This window comes from Acomys russatus, chromosome 13 (assembly GCF_903995435.1).
Source record: "Acomys russatus chromosome 13, mAcoRus1.1, whole genome shotgun sequence".
In the NCBI taxonomy this organism is placed as follows: Eukaryota; Metazoa; Chordata; class Mammalia; order Rodentia; family Muridae; genus Acomys; species Acomys russatus.
Genome location: NC_067149.1, coordinates 48527714 through 48550913, shown reverse-complemented (window position 1 = coordinate 48550913; position 23200 = coordinate 48527714). Strand labels below are relative to the sequence as shown.

The following is a 23200-nucleotide window of genomic DNA, read 5'->3' as shown; positions in this document are numbered from 1 at the left end:
GCCTTGCTGGCATAGCTCTCTTGTACTGATGAGTCTCCTTAATCAGCCAGGGAAGACTGGGCACCTTATGTGGTCCTTCTGGCCAATCACAGCTACCCTTTGAAAAGCAATCCTGCGCCCAGCCTACGTTACCTCTCCATAGCCCTGAGGTACTAAGGTGGGATGCAGATGGATCGGGTGTGTGAGCTACCCCAGTCCGCCCTGATCTAGCTTGGCGAGAGGCAAGGGAGTCACCTGTAGCAGTTGTTATGGTACTGGTTGTAGCTTCCCAGAGCCGTGAGGCACCCCAGACAGATGGCAAAGGAGAAGAAGATCTGGGTGCCCGCATCCATCCACACCTACAAAAGGGGAAAGAGGAAGCTGAACCATACGAAAGGCTATGCATGTGTCTGTGGGAGGACAGAGGCGTGCTCCAGGGCCAGGCTCGCGGTGGTAACAGACCTGTTTCCATCGCTCACCTAGTGCCTCGCCACCTTGAGCCCTTAAATAGAGTTTCTTAAGGATGCCACAGGATGGAACAGATGTTGGTCAGTGAACGAAAACTAACAAAGGCATCGGGGAGAGGATGCTCTAATCTAGAGCTGGCTGTCAAGTGGTCAGTTACGGCCCTTGGCTCTGCCTCATGTTCTCCTATCAGGTCTCATGGCAGTGTGACCAACAGTGAAGGCACTTCTAGGAATGTGGGTCCATCATACCAAAGCCACCTCAAGCACGTAGCTTTGCTCCACAGGACCCCATGTCTTAAAAGCAGAGAGAATAGTCAGTCCTCCACTCACAAGAGTCCAGGGGATTGAAGTGAAGAGTAAAACCCTCCCCCCCCACCCCACCCACCCTAAACTCAGTGCGGCTGTCACTGTTATCTCAGCTGCCTGACCTAGCCTTACATGTTGTGGTTTAGAGATCTAACAGCTAGAATAATATCCCAATGAGAAGGGAAAAAAAAAAAAAAAAAAAAAACAGCAAGGCGCAGGGCTAAGCTGTTCTGCAGGGTTGCAGGAGGTGGGCTGTGGAGGCTACAGGCCTCTCACCTCCCATCATTTCCTTCCACAGACAGTAAGTCCAATGCTGCCCTCACTTCTGGCCCCACACAAAGCCCTCCAGTCTCTTCCTGCCCCTCCCTAATTCCTTAACCAAAACCACCACCCTCAGTCTCCCTGCCCTTCCCTCACTCCACCGTCCACTCTCCCTCTCTCTCTCTCTCTCTCTCTCTCTCTCTCTCTCTCTCTCTCTCTGTCTCTCTCTCTCATCATACTCAGTCCTAGTCAAGTACCCAGCTTCCTCTTCATGGTGGGAGTCTTGGAGACCCATGGCAGCTCACCACCTCAGAATCACTCCAGATCCTGAGCCAACATCCTATGGCTGAGACACCAAATCTCAAAGGCTGGAGGAAAACCCAGAACTCGTACCTTTTCCAAATCTTCCTGGTGAGGCTAAGAGTCAGCTGTGGGATCACTAACATGTAGTCCTTGAGAAAGGGCATCAGTTATCCTTCCTCTTACGATATAGTTCTGTCTCTACAGGCCCAGGGGACCAAACGGAGAGATAGCAGAGAAAAGGGGAGAGTGGCTGCAGCCTTCTGTCCTCTCGTCACTGAGAACCCCTCCAGGGGAAAGCCAGCAGCAGTAGGAAACACAGCAGAGGGTGGGGAAGGGCCAGAGCTCGCCAGACAATAACACAGGAGGTAGAAGGCACCAGATAACCATGTGGGGATATTGCAGTGGGGCAAAGTGAGCGGGGCTGAGCCTTTACCGGCAGCTGGGCAAGCAGGGCGCAGGATTGGGAAGACCATAAGGACAGGTAAGGGTGCTTTCGGAATTCAAAGTGATGCCACCCATGTGTGGCTGTTCCTTCATGCTATTCCAGATCCTCTGCTCTCCAAAAATTGTCCTAGTTATCTCAGGGAAGCACAGCAGTGTCTCATTGTTTTGTCCTTTTCTTGCCCAACTTCGTAGGGTCTGGGCCACTTAAAGAGCAGGACACTGAAGCAAGAGACACTGAGATGGAGAAGGTATCCCTGGGCCGGAGGTGAGAGGGCTGAGTCAATGGGACAGCTGTCATGATGCCAGCTGCTTTCTCCCAGATAGGCCACTCAGGCCATGGCTGTACAGCCTGCTGCAAAAGCCTCGCTAGCCTTGGACTTTTGCCCCATGCCTCACAGTGCATTGGCCCTGCGTTACAAGGGCACCCCTGTGTACCTACAGAGACACTGTGATGGCCCTTAGGCAAGCACCAGCTCCATCCTGTGACCATGCATACTTGCGAACTTGGATTTGGAAAGAACTCTTCAGAGAAACCATGACTTGGCTGTTTGCCTCACCTAGCAGGGGCTGGGGACAGGGAAGCAAAATGGGCCGCATCAGGAGCGTGGTTAATAAGAACAGAGAAGCTGCCACAGGAGGGCGAAGAGTTCAGAGCTCCAGGGTCAGATGTGGCCTTTGACAAAGCCCTCCGGCTGTGAGCTTGGCAGGCCACGCTCTGTGCAGCTGCAGTCCACCAAGCCTGCTGGGGTAGGAAAATGGAACAGGACGGGATGGGGTCGGGGGAAGGCCTCAGGAAATACAGCAAGCTGTTCTGCTCCCACCACCACAGGCGACCCATTCCCTGATCGTTCCAGGCACCCTGGGTTTCAGAACAAAACTCTGATGTGTCTCCCACTGGGCCACAAGTTTGACCCAGAAAAAAAAAAAAGAAGTATGAAAAACATTTGGTGGAATGTGGGTAAAAAGAGGTCTTTGGGGGAGAGAGAGAGAGAGAGAGAGAGAGAGAGAGAGAGAGAGAGAGAGAGAGAGAGAGAGAGAGAGAGAGCAGATCCAGGAATGATGTCTCGCCCCTCATATTTGTGGATAAATGCTTGCTATTCTGAGAAGGGCAACGGCTTACAATGAAAGAACAACAGTCAAACAGATCTGGACCCCAGCCCACCTCTGTTCATTCCTGGCTGCTTGATTTGACCTCTCTGAACCATGCTGTCCTCATCAGAAAAATCAGTACAATGACGAATGAAGTAACATACGTGAACTGCCTAATGCATAAGTAAATGTTAATTCCCTACCCTAAAATAATAAAAATGTAACCCTTAGAACTCAGACCATTCATAGGCTTTCAGAGGGCCATGGTGGCAAGCGCCGTGTCATCCCAGCACTTGGGAGGCAGAGACGGAAAGATCAGAAATTCAAGGTCATCCTTACTACAAGCAAGTTCCAGGCCAGCCTCTGTGTGTGTGTCTGTGTGTCTGTGTGTGTGTGTGTGTGTGTGTGTGTGTGTGTGTGTGTGTGTGTGTGTGTGTGTGGAAATGAGTACTCAAGGCCAAACCTACCCATCTCACATACTAGTTTTGCTTCTTGACAAGTCTCTTCAGTTTCCTAGGTTTTCATGTCTCCATCTATAAAATGAGGCCAACGCCTGACTCAGGATGCATTTGGTGATTAAAACAATCCAAGCATGTCAGGCCTGGCCGGCGATAAGCATATCACACTTATGAGCAGCTTTTGTTTTGACTCTCAATAGATAACACCAAGATAAAGAACGAGTTTTGATCTATGGCTACAACACCCACTTTGTGAGAATTGCAACATGCAGGGGGTTAAAATTTTTCACGGGGCTCTCCCGGCCCTTGTTCGTTGTTGGCCAAAGTTCAGTAGAACAAGAGGTCAAGATGAGGGAGAGAAACATGGCCTCAGCAAAGCAGGTGCTGTGTTCCTAAGAGCCAGTTCTCAGCGTGAGCCCCGGAGCCTAGGAAAGGCAGGCAGGATCCCAGCCAGAACACAGCAAGCCTGGCAGAGAGGAGGAGATGAGAGCGGAGCCCAGCAGTTCCCCCTGGCTCTTCTCCGCCTCTACTCTTAGTGGGAGAGATGCCTTTAGTCTTTGTGTTACCTAGTGGGGATTCTGTACCCTTCTCAAGTGCCAGGCAAATACCAGTTGGAATTATCACACTCCCCAAGAGTGCCAACTACATTAAATTAGTGCCCAGTAGGATGTCCCTCCCAACAGACAACACTCAGCTCACTGACGGCAACCACCTACCTTCAACATGGGGTTGCAACCAGGCTGCCCTTGAAACTACTCCCTGCCCACAGCCACAAAGCCTACAGAACAGGCGTATGAGTTCCTGTGTAGACTACAGCTGCCTGGGGAATAAACGATGGTGACACGAGTTCAATGTAATCTCTCTTCTCTGAGGAAATCCAGACACAGCTTCATTAACCCCCGGAGTTGAAGGCCCACACTCATATCTTCCGGAAACGATTATATACTAAACACTACACCTAGAGCGGGCCTGGCACGGAATGACCGCAGCTCAATACTGGTTTTGGTGAATGACTTGAACAAGAAGTCAGGGTGAGAAGACAGGGACCTTGCCTTCCAGACTTGCTGAGAAAGCTAGTAGGATCTGCCACCGTCCAGACTGGCTTCCAGTTGCAAGTGTAAAATCAGACAGCCTTAAAGCCCAGGCGTAGAGGGCTTGCCTAGCAATGCATGATGCCCTGCTGTCATCTCCAATACCACAAAATCTAAAGGGGTCTCTAGGCCTCAGTTTCTCTATGAATAAAATAGGAGTAGCTCGTTCATATAGTGTGAAGATTAGCTAAATAAGACAGGGGAACCCCTTTTTTTGTTTGTTTGGTTAGTTGGCTGGTTTTTCGAGACAGGGTTTCTCTATGTTATCTTGGTGGTTGTGGACTCGCTTTGTAGACCAGGCTAGCCTTGAACTCAGCCATCTGCCTGCCTCTGCCTCCTGAGTGCTGGGATTAAAGGCATGCGCCACCACACCTGGTTTAGACAGGGGAACATCTTAATAGCGACAGGGACAGAGTGGTCATTAGCTATAAATAGCTAATTAGGACAAAGCTACAAATAGTGGGCTCCTTTCGTCTCTCAGCCTACCCACCTGGTCTTGCCTTTCTGCTCTCAGCCTTACCTACATATAAAAGAGAGCTTCTCCCCTGCACCCCTTTCATGGCTCCGTTGTTCCAAAACCTCAATGGGTTTCTTCTGCAAGGTGGATCCAAGCCTGCCTTTACCTAGCCTGCCTACACTGCTGCCCCGGAGCTGCCTGCTTACTGTCTACGATCCACCACAACCCTTTAGTTCCAGGCAAAGACTAAGGGGCTCCGGAACCACGGAACAGAAATACCACTTAAATACCATGTTTTCCCTGGGGCCACAGTTCGCCTGTCTGCACATTAAAGCAGCTATGCAGGTTGAGCTCCAGAGTCCCGGAAGTTCCAACAGCTCTAGTCCTATAGCTCGGCTCCAAAGCCTGACCAAGTCCCAGTGGCCCTTGTGGCAGTTTGATAGTAGCCTGCTCTCTGTGCTTTCTGAGAAGCCAGAGAAGAGAAGAGAAGAGAAGGCTCCCAGCCCACAGGAAGACTCGAGAAGGCTTGAGTTTGTGAGGAGATCCTGACCAGGACAGGCCTGACTGCTGGCAGCCATGGCTGCTCTGAGAAGACTTGCAATTCCTCCAGAGGAGGCTGAAGACTTGGGAACTCTGCACCGAGCCAAAGTTCTGCCCAAAGGGGAACTGTTGCCTCAGGCCAGGGGGACTCGGGAGCCCTGTATCATCCCTTGCCTTCCTATCTTCCAGCAACTTCACGGATAGGGCTTGTGTCTGCCTTTTTTTTTTAAACCACTTGGAAGGCCATTCAACAGTCTTCTAGGTGTTGGAAGGGGAGGCACTTGCCCTCAAGTCCATCCGCCCCCCCCCCCCAGGGTCCTTGTGCTGACACAGAGAGTTCCCCCGGAACCAAGAGGAGCATCACTGACTGATACACATCCTCCCCCATGAGCCAAGGAAGCTCAGGCAGCATGTAACACAGTCTCTCCGTCTCTCCGTGCTTCTGCTGCATGGCCTGCCTTCCATTGGGCTGCCCAGGCACGGGCTTCCTGCTCAAGCTACTTCACCCCCACCCCCACTGTGAAGCAACACAACCCACCAGCACTCCTGCCTGGACTCAGGGAAGCTCTAGGCCCTGGAGTGAGAAAGAGATCTAGGCCAGCAAAGCCTGAAGCAAGAAAGTGACAACTGACAGGAAATCTGACACCAGCCCAGCTGCTGTAGGAGGAGCAGGAAGCAGAAGCTGGACAGGTCCGGGTCACTGGGCCAGAGAGAAAGAGAAAGAGCACCACAGGGCAAAGGGGATGGCAGGCTGAGGGGGAGAGACAAAGGAGGAGGTTAAGAAAGAAGCTTGGGATTTGATAATGAGGAGAGAAAGGGGGCGTGGTCTACCAGTAAAGGTGCTTAGTGATAGTTGTACTCCCCAAGGATTATTGGCTGGGTGCCCAGTGCTCTGGGCGCCCTGGGGCAGCTGTAGGCCAAGAAAGAACAGTGCCAGGCACCCTATGACCACAAGAAATTGCTAGCATGTATCTGCAGAAGGGAGCACCCCCACCCCCACCACGTGGACCACCATCACCACAGATGCATTGGGGACTATCCAGGAGCTGGGATACTCCATATGGCTCAAGCACCCCGGAAGCCATGGGGTGATGCTGTCTAAGCTTCTCACCTGGGGGTCCCACAGACGTGTGATGTTGGGGTACAGGTAAAACTGAATCCCTTGGGCTGCACCAGGCAGTGTCACTCCTCGAATCAGCAGGACCGCCAGCATGAGGTAGGGGAAAGTGGCTGTGAAGTACACCACCTGACCAAGGCAGAGGAGAAAGAAGGGAGTGAGGACGGAAGGGGCCTGCGGGAATTCACTAGCAGGGGAATGGAGTCTGATGGAAGAGCTCCCACCCCATGGAAAAGGCCAAGGGAGTTCCCCTGCTGCGCAGCTGTTCAGCTCTGTCTCTCCAAGGCTGGAACCAAAACTCACCTCTCCTTTCCTCCAGCCCTGCCCCTGCCCCTCCCCCCCTCCATGCTCTCCAGGACTTGTGGAGTGGCCGGATGAACACAAGCATTTGCCCACACAAGTGCTTAGAGCTACAGCGTTGGTGTCAAGTATGCAAATGTCTATGCCGTGTGACCCCTTCCTCCTTGGGCAGTCAGATTAGGAAAGAAGATTTATGAGAAGCCTCCAGGGCAGGAGTCCAGGAGAGCTCAGGACGCGCGCGCGCACGCGCGCACACACACACACACACACACACACACACACACACACACGCACACGCATACGCGCGCACACACACACACACACACACACAACTTCAGACTTGCTAGGGCAGAGAGGCCAAAATTCTTGTATTAACTGATAAACATTGTGAGGTGTGTGGTCTAACAGCATCCTCTATCCACTGAGCTGTTTCATAAAATGGGGACCCGTTGACTTGGTTAGATTTGCTAGATGCTCGCACACCCTATAGACTCCAAACGGGAGTTCCTCTGGTGCTGCCCCTTCCCCCCCCCACCCGCCTCTCCTTCCATTTGTCTCCCTATATGTCATTCTGTCCTGTCTTGACAAGGCTAAACCAAGAGGCCCCTGGGAAAGGAAGGCTGTCCTGGGTTGGGAAGGAGCAGAAGCTCACCAGCACAGACCTTGCCTGTGGACTTGACCCCTTTCCAGATGCAGAAGTAGCAGATGATCCAGGCGAGCAGGAGGCACAGGACCAGCTCCCAGCGCAGGGACCCCAGATGCTGGATGCCATCTGAGAGCTTCAGGACTCGCCTCCTAAGAGAAGAGATGTATCCTGTCCTCTTTCTTGGGCTTCATTCCTTCCTTCTTCTTTCTACCTTCTATGTTATTGGTTTTTATTATTATTATTATTATTATTATTATTATTATTATTATTATTATTATTTATTTTGTGTATGGGGTGTGTATGTTCCTGTTTAGTGGATAGAACCTAGGGCCACAAATATGCTAGGCAGCCACCCCCACACTGACGGACAGTTCATGGATGGGCAGCAGAGGTGCACCACCAGCCTGTTGTCTAAAAGCTTGTCTGCTCCTTGCACTGGGACCTGCGCTGCTCTCCTTTACACAGATATGGAAGCAGATCTAAAGTGTGGCTAGCACGCACTGTGCCCAGCGCAGTGTGCTCGGAGTCTTCGCTGAGCATGGGGGAGGGGTGCAAGCATATATACTTCCTCATCTATCTGAGGATGCTTGGTGTCGGGGATAAAGCCTTGGGGGAATAGCACTTGGGGATAGGGTCTAGATGGCATGTGTGGCACCTTCAGCCAGAGGGGAAGACAGTCAGGAGTAGAGGTGCTCTCTATGTATATGGACACAGTAACATGAGAATCATAGAGTTAATCTGAGAACAGCCCTGTATTACCCAGAGTAAAAGGTACTGTGGAACTAAGTCACGTAGCTTCTGCCCAGGAAAACCCCCAGCCCAGGCCCTTCTTTAGAAGATGCAATCCTATCCAAATGAGAGATGGGGCCTCACTTACTCCCAGAACTCGATGACAGGGGAGGTGGCATTCTCAGAAGTCACACTCAGTGAGCCGTTGGCTTTCTGGAACTCCACACAGTTTTCTACCCATAAACCCCAAGGAAGGAAGGAAAAGAAAGTTCATCAGTCAACATTGGGCATTACTAAAGAGAACAGGATCAAAGCAAGGTGGCTGGGGGGCCCTGGCCTAGAATCCCGTGAATCCTACATCTCCCGTGTTAGCAGCCTTCCAGGAGCCCGCCTCTCACGTCTCACACACTCCCACTGTGGACTTTCCACCATTTGTCTAGAGATTCTCATTAAAGCGTGGTCCAACAGCACTCAGAAAGAGGCTCTGTGGGCCAGGTGCTTCGAAATATAAGCTGTCCCTGGGGAGCTGTCCCAGGTGGAGCCACGGCCTTCGGAGAAATGGTAAGAACGCTTTCTAGGAAAGTCACAGCATCACGGCCAAGAGCACAGATGCAGGGGCAAGGTCGGAGAGTGCTGGCTGTGTTGGCTGTGTGGCCTCCGGTGAGAGTTTAGCACCCCAAGCCTGAGCGTCACTCCCTTGCTCTCTACAACACAGATATTAGTATCAGTGACTGATGGGACAGTAAATGGAAATGTAAGCATGAAGCAATAAAATGGTAGCTCTTTGTCACCTGCACATCACTTTGGAATTTTATATAATGTTAACACTCTTTTTAATGTTTTGTCATCAATATAATGTTGGGAGACTACAAAGGCAAGGTAGCTCAGTGAGCAAAGGTGCTCACCACCAAGCCTGACAATGTATACCACTTCTTTCTATATTCCTGTCTATTTTGTTCACAGTGTATGTGCTGGCTGGTTTTTGTGTCCATTTGACACAAGCTACAGCCATTAGATGGGAGGGAGCCGCAGTTGAGAAAATGCCTCCCTAAGCTTGGGTTACCCTATAGAGCATTTTCTTAGTGATTGATTGGGGGAGGGCCCAGCACTGGTCCTGGGTTCTATAACTAAGAAGGCTGAGAAAGTCGTGAGGGCAAGCCAGGAAGCAGCACTCCTCCATGGCCTCTGCATCCCCTCCTGCCTCCAGGTTCCCGCCCTGTTTGAGTTCCTGTCCTGACTTCCCTCAGTGATGGACAAAGATGTGGAAGCCTAAGCTGAGTAAGTCCTTCCCTCTCAAGTTTGCTTTTGGTCATGGTGTCTCATCACAGCAATAGTGACCCTAACTAAGACAGTGTGTCTCTTGCCACCCAGCGACAGCTCCAGGAGGGTAGGCCCCTTTGTCTTCATGTGCTTGCTGCCAGTCGCAGGGCTTAGATTAGGCCGGATCCCTAAGCCTTCAGCATTTCTTGACACCTTCTAAGGTTAGCAGCCAGTTTGTGCCAGGATGAAGCACTCTCTCCACCCCATTGCCTTTCCAGCTAGTAGGACAACCACGTCAGTAAGCAGCAAAAGGGAAAGTGCCCAGGAGGGCCAAGGGTCAGTGCAAGGCCATCAGAACGTTTGAGAGGAGCCCTGCTGCTGTCTTGGACTGTTGGGAAGCATCCTTCTAAAATGTGGCTTTTCATTTGAAGAAGATGGTGGATGCAGGTGGTACCAGGGATGGGCAAGGACTTGCCTGAGAAGGGAGGGTGAGACACTAGGCCACTGGTTGTCATGGTGAGTTAGGAGTAACAGGCAGAGGCCAGATCCTGAAGGTATAATGAAAGCTAATCTGAGCCTGGCAAGTCAAGGATTCAAAGTGCAGTGACTTGGAACCAAGGGGTTTCTCCATACACAAATACATTAACCATTGCCGTTACCACTTCATACGGCCTCAGGGACTGGCACTAAAGATCCTTGGACAGTGACCATGACACAGAGCACTGAGAAGCAAAGGAAAGCAGTGGCCAGCATGTTCTTCATCTGTGACATCTGGCGAGGGAGCCACTAGCCCATCTGGTGCTTAAAAAGAAAATTCCACAGTCCTGCTCTTCAGATGCCATGGCCATGTGTCAGGTGCTCAGTAGCCACGGGGACAGCACAGAGAGCACAGCTGTCCTCAGAGGCTGGATTTTTGAGAAGTCCCACCCCAGATGGCTTTGCTGTTATCGCGGTCCTCAATATATCAGCTTCAATGGCTCTGTTGCTCACGTGTCTTTACAAACACGGAAGTTAATTGGTATCATAAATTTCATTGATAATGGACAAAACAGCTCATGGCCGAGTGGAACCCAGATAAATTACAAGTTTGGCAAACTTAACATCATACCACATGTGAAGAACATATCAAACAAGCCATGTTTCAGGTAGAAATGAATCGGTGACTAAACACAGAAAAAGAAGTCAGCTCCATTTGCAGAGTACGCAAATAGAATATATCAGGGTGTTTTTTTTTTTTTTTTTTTTTAAGTTCATGACATCTTGCTTATGAGGCTGATGGCGTCTCACATTGGAGGGGAGTGTTAGACAAGGAAGGCCTTGTCACACACCAGATGTGTGCTCTGTCACTGAACTCCACTCCAGCCCCCTGACTTTTTTTCTTGGTATAAATTCATCATAATCTGTTTGGTTGACTCTGAGTTCAAAACAGGAGCTAGAGATTAGATGCTTGGGATACAGTGAGAGCTCGCTCCTGGTTAACACGGCAAGGCAGGAGAAGGAAGTGAGCTCTCTGGCAGTGATCTTACCTGTATTCCACTCGTGGGTGCAGCTTCCCCAAGGGAGGTCAGTGGTGAAGCTACTGAAGAGGTAGAAGAGGGCCCAGGCCAGGACAACGATGTAGTAGACATTGAGGAGACTGACGATCATCTGTGAGGCATAGCCGATGCCTGGGGAGGGGACTGAAGCGTTGGGCCGGGGCAGTGCAAACAGCCTCACACACCACCCACGCCTGTGCAGGAAGGGACTTGCATGCCACTTTCAGGGCCCACAGCAAGAAGTGCTAGGCCTAGCCTCCTGGCCAAAAGAGTAGAGTTTCTAAGCTCCGATGGTCTCCTGGGTTGGTCCAGCACTTTTCTCTTGTCTTCTGCTGGTAAGCCTAAACTTCGGTATTTATCAGGCTCTGAATTATCTTTCAAAAACGCAAGACCAGAGCTAGGCAGAATAGTGCACACCTGTCATCTCACAGATTACCACCACTTCAAAAGACTCCCTTGTCTACACAGTGAGGCCCTGTCTCAGAGTAAGGGACACCAACTCTACCATGACAATAGTTTAATTCTCCACAGTTCATCTGATAGGTTTCTGAAGCAAAAATACAAGAACATGGCTGAGGATATTATGGCCCAGTTGGTAAAAAGTTTGCCTTGCCAGCATGAGGACCTGAATTTGATCCCCAGAACATGGTGGCACGTGCTTCTGGTCCCATATCAGGGGAGGTGCAGACAGGCAGATCTTTAGGACTCCCAGGCCAGTCAGACTGGCCTACTTGGAAAGTCCTAGGCCAGGAGAGACTATGTCTCAAAAAAAGCAGACAGTGCCTGAGGAAAAACACCTTAGGAACACCTAAGGCTGACCTCTTGCCTCCATAGACAAACACACACACATGCACACACGCATGTGCACAGGCACACACACACACCCAGCAATTCACATAGAAGAAAATACAAATGCTGAATGAACAGCTTTAAATTTTTCATCATCTCTGATAGCTACCAGGGTGTGAAATAACACAGTAAGATTCCAATTCTTGTAGCTACAGCTTTGGTGATGTTTTTAAGAGAGGGCCTCATATAGTCAAAGGGGCCCAGGTTGGTCTTAAACTCTCAGTATCCTGCCTCAGCATCCTGGATGCTAGCATTGCACACGTTTTACCCACACAGGGCTTCCTGGTGGTTTAATTTGTTAGTTGGTTGGTTGATCAATCAATTTATTGATTGATTTCATGAGTGTTGTAACTCAGTGGTCTTTATACTTGTTTAGACGTTAGAATGTTCTACAGCACTAAGGATATAGTTCAGTGATAGAACATGTATGTTCTGAGTTCAATTCTGAGCGACACAGGAAATGGAAGAGGATTTTCAAGAACTTTTAAAGAGACAGACGATTCCCCTGTGTTGTGGCATTGTCAGTCAGTTAACACTTCTACAGGACCATCTAATGAGCCGGCTCGAGCATCACCAACTTGGTGTCTATTTGATCTAATGATCCCGCTCCAGGAGTTTGTCTCTAAACAAATAACTTCAAAGCAGGAGGGGACTTTCTATATAAACAGAGGTGCTAGAATATGAAAGTTTTATAAATAATTGAAAATGAACACAATGCCTCATGCAGAGAACTTATAAATCATGGTGTATTCACTCGATGGGAGTTTACAAGCCATCAAATGATCACAGTGCAGAAAATGGAAAACAAACTGAAAGTCAGACGCTAAATCACATCTATTGCATAGCAATGCATTATAAGGGCTACAGAAAGGAGAAAAAAAAATAGTGAGATAAAACTCCCTCCAAACCAGAAGTAACCCAAATAGAGCTCGATGAGTAAAGGGGCTAAGCAGACGTACACCAGTGCCGTGAGGAGAGGAGGGAGAGGAAGTGCCTATCAGGATGTTAATTAATTAATGATACAAAAAAAAATTTTTTTAAGGGGCTGGCTCAGCAGTTAAGAGCATTGAATGCTGTTCCAAGAAACCCAGGTTCAATTCCCAGCATCCACATGGCAGCTCACAACTGCCTATAACTCCAGTTCCAGGGGAGTCCAACACCATCACACAAACCTATATGCAGGCAAATCACCAATGCACTTAAATATACAAACTTTGAAGATGTTTTTAAAAATAAAAGTCTCTTTTTAAATGTTTTATAATTGACTAAATATGTCCTGTTAATGTTAAATCATTGTTATGTATTTAAAGCACATACAGTAAAATATCATTGCAGCCCACCCATTCAATCCAAAGCCTTTGCCTCACTCTTACACTTCTTATTCTATTTTATGAACCAAGACACTAGCTCAGTCTGCAGCTCACAGATGAAATGCAGAGTAATATGGAGACTCGGGGTCCCATTTTAATGTCTGAACTGCTGTTCACCACTTGGTCACCCTAAATAAGGGTTATAAGCACTAGTTCATGACCCTGGAATTGGACACAGAGTTAGTCACTCACCCTCAAAGATGGGACAGATCTTCCTCCAGGCTGTGATGCCTCCCTGGTTGGTGTACTGGCCAAGCGCTGTCTCCAGGAAGAAGACAGGAATGCCACAGGTAAAAAGGAAGATGAGATAGGGGATAAAGAAGGCACCTGTGGGTAGAAAATTGGATGCCCGTTACCTGGCAGCCGTCTCTTCGTGGTCCACATTCATCTCCTCTTAGTACCATCCCACACTGATGGTTGGGATCTTAGAGGCAGGAAGCATGCAAACTGCAGGTGACACTACGTACTTATCTGTTACCACAACAGGGAGCAAGAGGCACCAAATTATCTGGAGCTGTGTGGTCCCATGTTTTGTCTTCACTGTGCAGTTTGAATCAATGCCCACAAGGTTCACTCCCCACTCAACAGCAGTTGCTGCCTGAGTGACATATCACTTGTGGAAATAGCACGGAGACCAGCGAAAGATAAGTACCAGGAAATCTCAGCACAGACTATAATTTTTTTTATTTTAATTTTTTATGGGCAAAAAGAATGTCCTTTTATCTTTTAATTTTTAATTTTTTCACTTTACATCCCGATTGTAGCCCCCTCCCTCATCGCCTGTCCCTCCCTCCCTCGCCCTCCCCCCAGTCCTCAGAAAGGGGAGCCCTCCCCTAACATCTGAACCTCAGCCTATCAAGTCTCATCTGTACTACCTGGGTCCTCTTCCTCCATGGCCGAGCAAGGCTGCCCTGCCAGGGGGAAGTGATCAATGTTGAAAGGCCAGAGTCCATGTCAGAAATAGTCCCTAATCCCCATATTGTGGGACCCACAAGGAGACTGTGCTGCCTATCTACTATATCTGAGCAGAGGGAAATTATGATACTAATTTCCGACCTTTTATTAAAGACTTGAATTTTGAGACACGACCTTGCTCTGTAGTCCAGGCTGCTCTCAAGTTCATAATGCCCCTGATACAGCTTTCAAGTGCTGGGACCACACCACGCATGGTCCTTGGTTGGTGTATCAGTCTCTGTACTGTAGTGTAGTTATCCTGTATTATCTGGCTATAATCTGCTTATGAGTGAGTATATACCATGCATGTCTTTCTGGGTCTTCTTTCCTAGTTCCATCCATTTGCCTGCAAATTTGAAGATTTCCTTGTTTTTAATGGCTGAGTAGTATTCCGCTGTGTAAACGCATACGGTTTCTTCATCCATTCTTCACTTGAGGAACATTTAGGTTGCTTCCAAATTATGACTATGACAAATAAAGCCACTATGAACATAGTTGAGCAAATGTCCTTGTTGTGTGGTGGAGCATCTTTGGAGCTTTGATTTTTAATTTATTATAATTTATTCAGTTTACATCCTGAGTATTATCCCCAGCTTGTATCTTCCCATTCCCACTCTCCCTCCCTCTTCTGACCTATTCCCTCCCCCTAGACCTCTGACAGAAGGGGCCCTCCTCCCCCACCATATGACTACAGCCTGTCAGGTCTCATAGCCTGCTTCCCCTTCCTCTGTGTGCCGCCTTCCAGCCCTCTCCACCAGAGTTCGTGTCAGAGGCAGTCCCCACTCCCCTCACAACTGTAGAGAATGGTTAGATCTGATTGGTAAGATCTGAACAGGGGGTCTAGGTTCACTGCAAGCATTGCCCTTGCTTGGTGCAACAATTTGTGCAGCCCCCTTGGGTCCAGATCTATAATTCCTAAAATTTAAATTATGATACTAATGTTGGACCTTTTATTAAAGACTTGAGTTTTGAGACATGACCTTGCTCTGCAGCCCAGGCTGTTCTCAAGTTCATAATCTCCCTGCTACAGCTTTCAAGTGCTAGGATTACAAACAGAGCCACTTATCAGACTAAAATCAAATTTTCCTTTGGTAATCATTCTGATTCTTTCCTTATAATTATTGGCTAAGGAGAGGCTAGTATTTTTCTCTAAATGGATTTCTACCTACTGTCAAAGTTGACAGGAAAGTCCATAGTAAAGAGTAACCAGAATCTGGGCACATTGGTGCATGCCTGTAATCCCAGCACTCGGGGAGGCAGAGGCAGGCTGATCGGTGTGAGTTCGAGGCCAGCCTGGTCTACAAAATGAGCCCAGGACAGCCAAGGCTACACAGAGAAACCCTGTATTGGGAGAGGGGGATGAGGAGTACCAGAAAAGGGAGACACACATAGAGAGGAAATGGCTTGAGGTGAGAGAAAGAACCATCCAGATGAGACTGAGTGCACACAGGGTGGTTTGGCCACGCACTGGATGAACTGTTTCAAAAGATTGAAAATAATAATGCCTGACCCCACTCACCATACCAAAAGCTGAGACTGTCCTGATACCAGACAGTGTGTGCATCCTTTGACACTGGAAAAGAGTCAGCCCTCCACCAGAGACAACTCGAGTACCACTTACCAAAAGAAATGTGGAAAAGCCTAAACCAAGGCTTTTCATAATCATGTTGCTTTTAGGATAATTACATAAACTGCACTAAGACTTTCTCGGGGAGTGTAGGGCACTGGGGATCCTAAAAGTAAACAGAGGAGGAAATGACACAGAAGTACAGAAAAGGAAAGATAAGGATAACAGCAAATTAACCCTTGGAAGCAATGCACGCAAGCCAGGTGGCAGCCGATGCACTATAGTAATAAGGAGAAAAGGCCATCAGCCTGGAATTCTACACCCAGAAAAAGATTGCCCAAAAATAAAAATTAAGTAAAAGCTCCTCGAGTCGTGACAAGGAGGAATCCAGCAGCAGCAGGACACACGAACAAAGGTAAAGAAGTTCCTCAGGCAGAGGAAAGGGCGATGCCACAGATGCCACAGAGCAGCGGATGCCAACACAGGACTCCACAAACAGTAACTGCATTGGCAAAGGTAAGGATTGCTTTCTCATGCCTTTAATCCAAGAACTTAGGAGGCAGGTGGATCTCTGTGAGTTTGAGGCCAGCCTGGTCTGCAGAACCTGTTCTAGGACAGTCAGGGCTATGCAGAGAAAACCTGTCTCAAAAATACCAAAAGTAGGAGGAGGAGAAGGAGTAGGAGGAGGAGGAGGAGGAGGAGGAGGAGGAGGAGGAGGAGGAAGAAGAAGAAGAAGAAGAAGAAGAAGAAGAAGAAGAAGAGAAAGAAACAAACAAATAAACAAACAAATAAACAAGAGAAGGAACACTTGTTTTCCCCTTCTTAAAAATCCAACTGGACTTGGCATTATGGTACATCTTTAGTCCCAACACTCAGGAGGCAGAAGCAGGTGGATCTTTGAGTTCAAGGTCAACCTGCTCTACATAGTGAGTTCTAGGCCAATGAGGGTTATTTTTTAAGATGTTCTCTCCTCACCTCCCTCCAACAAAGAATAAAAAGATACAATTGACTTAACTGCCTTCCAAATATTTATGTTTCTATCTGCATACATTAGTGCTTCTCTCGTTCTTTTTTGTTTTGTTTTGTTTTGGCTGTCCTAGACTCTCTTTGTAGATCAGGCTGGCCTCGAACTCACAGTGATCTGCCTGCCTCTGCCTCCTGGGTGCTCTTCTTTTATTCTTTATCAGAGAAGTTTCTTTTTGCATTTGACAGTAGTTGATGCAGGGACTCAAAACTAGTCAAAGTGATGAGAATAAGTGACTGTTGAGGTCTCATACCTCAATGGGACATTTATATCAACCACTGTATCACCTAAGGTTCAAGGAGCATCATGGGAGAGGGGTGGAAAGAAGATAAGAGCCTGGGGGTGAGGAGGGGTGCTGGAGAACAGTGTGTTCTGGACATGACACAGTCACTGAACTCATGAACTCACTGCAGCTGTGATTCACTCCAAAAGCCTTGTACAAGACCAGTACTGTCAGCTTCCCATCATGCATAGGGAAGGAGTCCACGAGGCCCACCCTCCCTGAAGGCCTATGGGCAGTCATTGCTTGTGGGGAAAGAATGTCACATTCTTCCATCCTGTGGCCACTGATAAGTTACCCATGTCCCAATAGTTAACCCCTGTTCATATTCATGAGGACAATCACAGCAGAACTCAGTGAGTCAACTCCAAAGAAGAAGACACTGGAGTAGGAGTGGGCCTTGCTGGAGAAGAGGGATTTCAGTGTGAGAGGAAGGAAAATGAGAGAGGATAGTGAGGAAGTTGAAAGATGACCAAGGAGTGCATGACATTGTAGCAGCAGTAGCAGTCGTCGTCAAAGAATGCAATTGACTTATTAAACAGTACAATGCAGCCAGGCATGGCGGTGCAAACCTTTAATTTCAGCACTCCAGATGCAGAGGCAGGTGGATCTCTGTGAGTTCAAGGCCAGCCTGGTCTACAGAGTGAGATCCAGGGCAGCCAGGGCTACACAGTGAAACCCCCTCAAAAGACAAACAGTATTATCATAATATGAAGAATTTTTAACAAATGGGAAAAATAAAACGTATAGCAAAAATACAGTGCTCAGGAGTAAAATATAGGATTATAAGACGCATATGTAAAGCAGTATAGTATCCTTTGAAAACAAAATTTCATGAATTAAGGACACAGACTACCAAGTCTAAACTAACACATGTTATGAATAGTAAGCCAACAAAGGAACAATGAAGGTCGTGGAATAAAAAAATTAAAAAAAAAAAAAAAATCCAGTTACTACAACACGAGGCCGAGGAAGAAAGGAGAAACAATGAACTAATAGGGCACATATAAAGCAACTAGTGAGAAGTGAGATTTAACCTACCTTACAATTAGTTGTGTTAAATGTAAACGCTCTAAATATAATGATTAAAAGACTCAGACTTTTAGGTTGGCTTTTTAAAAAAAACTAATAACGTTCAAGTATATGCTGCCTAAATGAAATGCACTTGAGATTTTAAAATATGAAGAGATTATAAGTAAAAATTGGAAAAGGGTATTTCAGGTTAGGAATTACTAAAAGGAAGTTGGAGTGTTTATCTTGTTTGATTTGGTTTGGTTTGGTTTGCTTTGGTTTGCTTTGGTTTGCTTTGGTTTGGTTTGGTTTGAGACAAGGTCTCAGCATGTAGCCCAGGCTGTCCCAAACTCAAAATCTTTGTACCTCATAGTCTCAGAATTACAACGTTATGAATACAAACATGCATCCCATGGCTAATGAGTATTTTTCTATTTATATTAACTAATTAATTTTAATGGCTATCAATCTCTAAAAAAAAGAGAGAAAAGCTTTCAAAAGAATGTCTATCTTAATGTTATACAAATCAGATTTTAGGGCAAAGATTACTTTCAATGGTAAAGATAATTTCATAATAATAAAGAGGTCAATTCATCAAGAGGGCTCTATTTACTTAAAAATAGAGCAAAGCTAATGAGCCTGCAAAGAAAAGTATATAGATTCCTAGTTAAAGCTAAAACATTTAATATTCTCTTGGTCATTTAAAGAAAAAGTAGACTGAAAATCAATAGGGATGAAAATTATTTAGAAACCATATAAGTCATCTCCCCTTAGGTAGCATATAAAGCAGCCCACCAACAGTGGGAGAGTATGCATTATTTTCTGGCATTTATAGAATGTTTACCAAGATGGGCCACGCACTGGTCCACAAAGCTAATCTGAATAAGAGAAAAATCTTCAGACAGATGTCGTACCTGACTAAATTAGAAAACAATAAGAAAAAGACATTAGAAAACCCCTACATATTTGGTTTTTTAATTATATAACACTCTTCTAAATAATCTATAGATCAAACACGTAATGAAAAGAAAAAAAAAGTAAGTTTCTTAAGTGGAATGAAATAAAATACAGCATGCAAATCTGAGGATTCTGTTAAAGCAGGAGTTGGGGTTTTCTAGTTCTAAGCGTCTATTATCATAACAAGAAAACAGAATTCAAATCAACAACCTCATCATCATCCTTAATAACTGAGAAATAAAAGTCAATGAAGCCCAAACTAAGTTAAAGCAGAAAATAAGAAAGCATGAGAGAAATTCAACAAAGCCAAAAGCTGGCTTCTTGAGACAAAAGCAATAGACTTCCAGATGACATAAATTACCAACATGAGGACTGGGGCACTGGCTCAGTGGGTACAAGTACTATGGACCCAAGTTCAATACCTGGAGCCCATCTTTTAGAACGCTGGACGGAGCAGTGCACACATGTGGTCTCAGCATTTCTACAGTGAGTTTGGAGGCCGGAACAGGAGGAGCATCCTGAAGTTCTCAGGCCAAGCAGCCTGGAGTATGCAGTGCAGAAACACAGGACTCTGCCTCAGCAAAGGGGACGGCATGCACCTATTCCCAAAGATTGTCCTCTGACCTGCACATGCCTGCATGGATGAATGTATGTGTAACACACACACCACATACACATTCGTACACGCACGCACACACACACATACACACATGCATGCACGCATGCATGTATTACAGAAATAAGTTTTTTTTTAATTACCAATATGAAAATGGGAGGCACGTCATCAGCACAAATTCTACAAATATAAAAGAATGGTAAGAAAATGCATGATCTGTATAATAATAACTATAGTGGCATAGAGAAAATGGGCAAACTCCTCCAACAGCACAAGCCCCTGAGGTTTACTCAAGAAGAAAGACAATCTAAGCTGCCCTTAACTACCAACAAAAATTGATCTTTTTTATTATTATTATTAAAATTTTTTCCCAGGAAACAAGCTCTAGATCTAATGGCTTTATCGGTAAATCCCCTGGGCGCCTTCGGAAGAAATCGTGCCAGTTCTATAAAAACTCTACTGAAGTTCTAGGCAGGGTTTCTCTGTATAACAACCCTGGTTGTCCCAGAACTTGCCCTGTAGACCAGGCTGGCCTCGAATTCAGAGATCCTCCTCCCTCTGCCTCCTGAGTCCTGGGATTAAAGGAGCGCGCCACCACTGCCTGGCTGAAATGTCTTACACAACCTTGAAAAAGAAGGAAACTGCCAAACTCTATGAACTCTGCATTTTGTGATTAACAAAATCAAACAAAATACTGAAGAAAAACAAAATTTAAGGTCTGTTAAATTTTTCATGTTTTTCATGTGTGTGTGTGTGCACACATGTGTGCTTGTGTTAGCCCATGAGTATGTGTGCACCTGAGTGTGGAAGCCAGAGGACAATCTCAGGCATCATTCCTCACGCATGCACTTTTTTTCTTTGGCACAGAGTTTCTCGCTGGCCTGGAACTCACCAAGTAGTTTAGGCTGGCCTCAGGGATGCATTTGTTTCTGCCTTGCCTGGCACTGGGGTCACCAGCACCCACCACCGTGCCCAAATAGATGATAGATAGATAGATAGACAGATAGATAGATAGATAGACAGATAGACAGAAGACAGACAGACAGATATTTTGTGGGCTCAAACTCAGGTCCTCAGGCTTACAAAACCAGCACGCTATCATCTGAGCTATCTATCCCCTGGGGGTCCCTAAAGGAGCCTTCAGAACAAGGAATGGACTACTGAAAAGAAAACTATGGATGTATCTCAAAACAATATTCTGAGCAAAAGAAGCCAGAAGGAAAAAAGTATATGGCTCATAACCCCCCTTGTATACAATATTTAAAAAAAAATAAACAAAAAAGCAGAGGAAGAGAGAGTACAGTGAGAGAAGAGAATTCATGATTGTACAGGGACACAGCAGAAGAGGATAAGGGAAGAAGACGGGATTATCAAGGGCCAGAAGAAAGTTTCTGGGGGTGACTGATGTGTTCACTAGCTTGACTAGCAGTAGCAGTGGCTGTGGATACATGAGGGTCAAGAGGATGCAATTTTCACCTCTTAAATACGGCAATTAATTGCAAATTAATGGGACAGATCTTTGTTTGTAGTCACACCATATTTCAGGCACTAAACTAAAGAAATACTCAATTGCCTTGAAAGCCAAGGAATAAATACTGTGAACAGCTCAGCCTAAGAGATCCGAGGTTTGACGGAAAAATTCAGAGAAGATCGACCCCGGTGGCTGATGTGAATGGTTATAAGCATTCCAGAAGGTTGACAGTCCAGTTCAAGCCCCCATATCTATGCTGCCTGTTCTTTCCCAACAGACTGAGCCAATGTTTAACCGCAGGCCCATGGTCAGCTCTGCCCCTGAGCGAAGTCCACACTCCCCAGGAGAAGCTTGGAAGGGGCTGGTGATCGGATGGTGATCAAGAGAGACCCAGGTGCAGCCCAGGGCATCCTGGGGAACATTCCCACTTCAGTCCTCCCATCCCCACCATTAATAGATGGAGTCAGAGCCCCAGCATAGAGACACGTGCTTTTAATATCAGCATCTGGGAGGCCGCAGAAAGAAGATTATAGGCATGAGGTCAACCTGGGCTACAAAGAGAGGCCCTATTGAAACAGGAAGAGACGTGGGAGAAGAAAGTCACCCACACTCTCATTTCACCCCTGTGAGTCTCCCTCATGCCTACTTCCTATCAGCTGGGAGGGACCGTAAAGAGAGTGGTGCAGCTGACCTCCACTCTCAGAGGGAGCACACTCTGTGGTGTCACCTGTGATGTTCATTTTGAAGAACTTTGTTTCTTTATATTCTACATTAGCAGCAGAAGTCTGCATGGACATGAAAAGGTATACACTATCATGAATGCTAACCTGGCCAAAGCGGGCACGGAGTAACTCACTGACAAGAGTGCCATGCGCTACCAAAATAACTATTTTTTTGAAAGTGAACTGCTTCTCGCAAAAGACCTGAGACAGGCAAAGCAATCCTGAGCAAAGAAATAATGCTAGAGGTATCACCATATCTGATTTCAAGCTATATTATAGAGACCCCCATAACACTGGCACAAGATGAAATAAAACACAGGGCTGGTCATAGGCCCATGTAGCTACCTACAGCCACCTGGTCTTTGACAAACATGACAAGAATACACACTGGAGGAAAGACCTCACTAACTGGTGCTGCAGAGCCACATGCAGAAGAATGAAACTAGACCCTTTCTCTTGCCCTATACAAATCTCAACTCCAAATGGACCAAAGGTAAGACCCAAAACTGGGAAAGTGGTAGAGGAAAAAAAAAGCAGGGAACACAATTAAAGATGTAGGCATAGGCAAGAGCCCAGGAATGAGGCCAACCATTGACAATGGACCCTCATGAAATTAAAAAGCAACTGAACAGCAAAGGAAGCAGTTAACTGGGTGAGGAAACAGAATAGGAGGAAAGTATGTGCCAGCTATATATCTTGACTGGGGATTAAGATTAGAAAATATAAAGAACGAAACAAAAAAGAAGTCAAGCAAGCTAATCAATACGTGAAAATAAAGTGAACGGAACCATGGTGAACAATTAACATACCAAAAAAAAAAAAAAAAAATGAAGTTCAACTCCACTAGCAGTCAAAGAAATGCAAATCAAAACACTGGCATTCCATCTCAACCACAGTCCTCAAGGAAACAAATGGCAAAACTGATGCTGGGGACGATAAGGACAGAGGACCATACACACTGCTAGTGGGGATTTAAACTAGTTCGGTCACAGGGGAAAGCCGTAAAGAGTTCCCTCAAAACGCTAACAGACAGAGCTCCCACTCAGCTCAGCTGCAGTTCTTGTGAGTATCTACAGAGGAACTCCACCTGAGCATATCAGAGACTCTTATACATCCAAGTTCCTGCAGCACTGCTCATGACAGCTAAATTACAGAAGAAACATAGGTGCCCAATAACAGAGGAATGGCCTTTTAAAAAATTGTGATGTGTGATTCATATATATATATAATGGAGTTTTTTTTTCCGTTACAAACAAGAACAAAGCTCTATGGTTTGCAGGAAAACAACGCAATTGAAGATAATCACACTAAATGGATTAAGCTAGGCTTGGAAGAATATATAGTATTTTTTTGGACCATAAGATGGACTCCACCCCGCCTCTGAAAAGTGGGGAGGG

The 23200-nt window shown here is 46.6% G+C and overlaps 1 protein-coding gene across 2 annotated transcripts in view; it reads right to left on the bottom strand.

Moving 5' to 3' along the window:
• Positions 1-23200, bottom strand: part of Slc6a13 (solute carrier family 6 member 13) — a 38871-nt gene that overhangs the window by 5272 nt on the left and 10399 nt on the right. Inside the window, exons 3-8 of one of the 2 annotated variants that reach the window (XM_051155283.1) lie at positions 13394-13528; positions 10974-11126; positions 8336-8420; positions 7475-7607; positions 6507-6641; positions 235-338 (exon numbers count right to left, since the gene is read on the bottom strand). In XM_051155283.1, the coding sequence (XP_051011240.1) occupies positions 235-338; positions 6507-6641; positions 7475-7607; positions 8336-8420; positions 10974-11126; positions 13394-13528 (745 nt within the window). The remainder of the gene's footprint in view (positions 1-234; positions 339-6506; positions 6642-7474; positions 7608-8335; positions 8421-10973; positions 11127-13393; positions 13529-23200) is intronic. The other variant, XM_051155284.1, reaches the window with a different exon arrangement.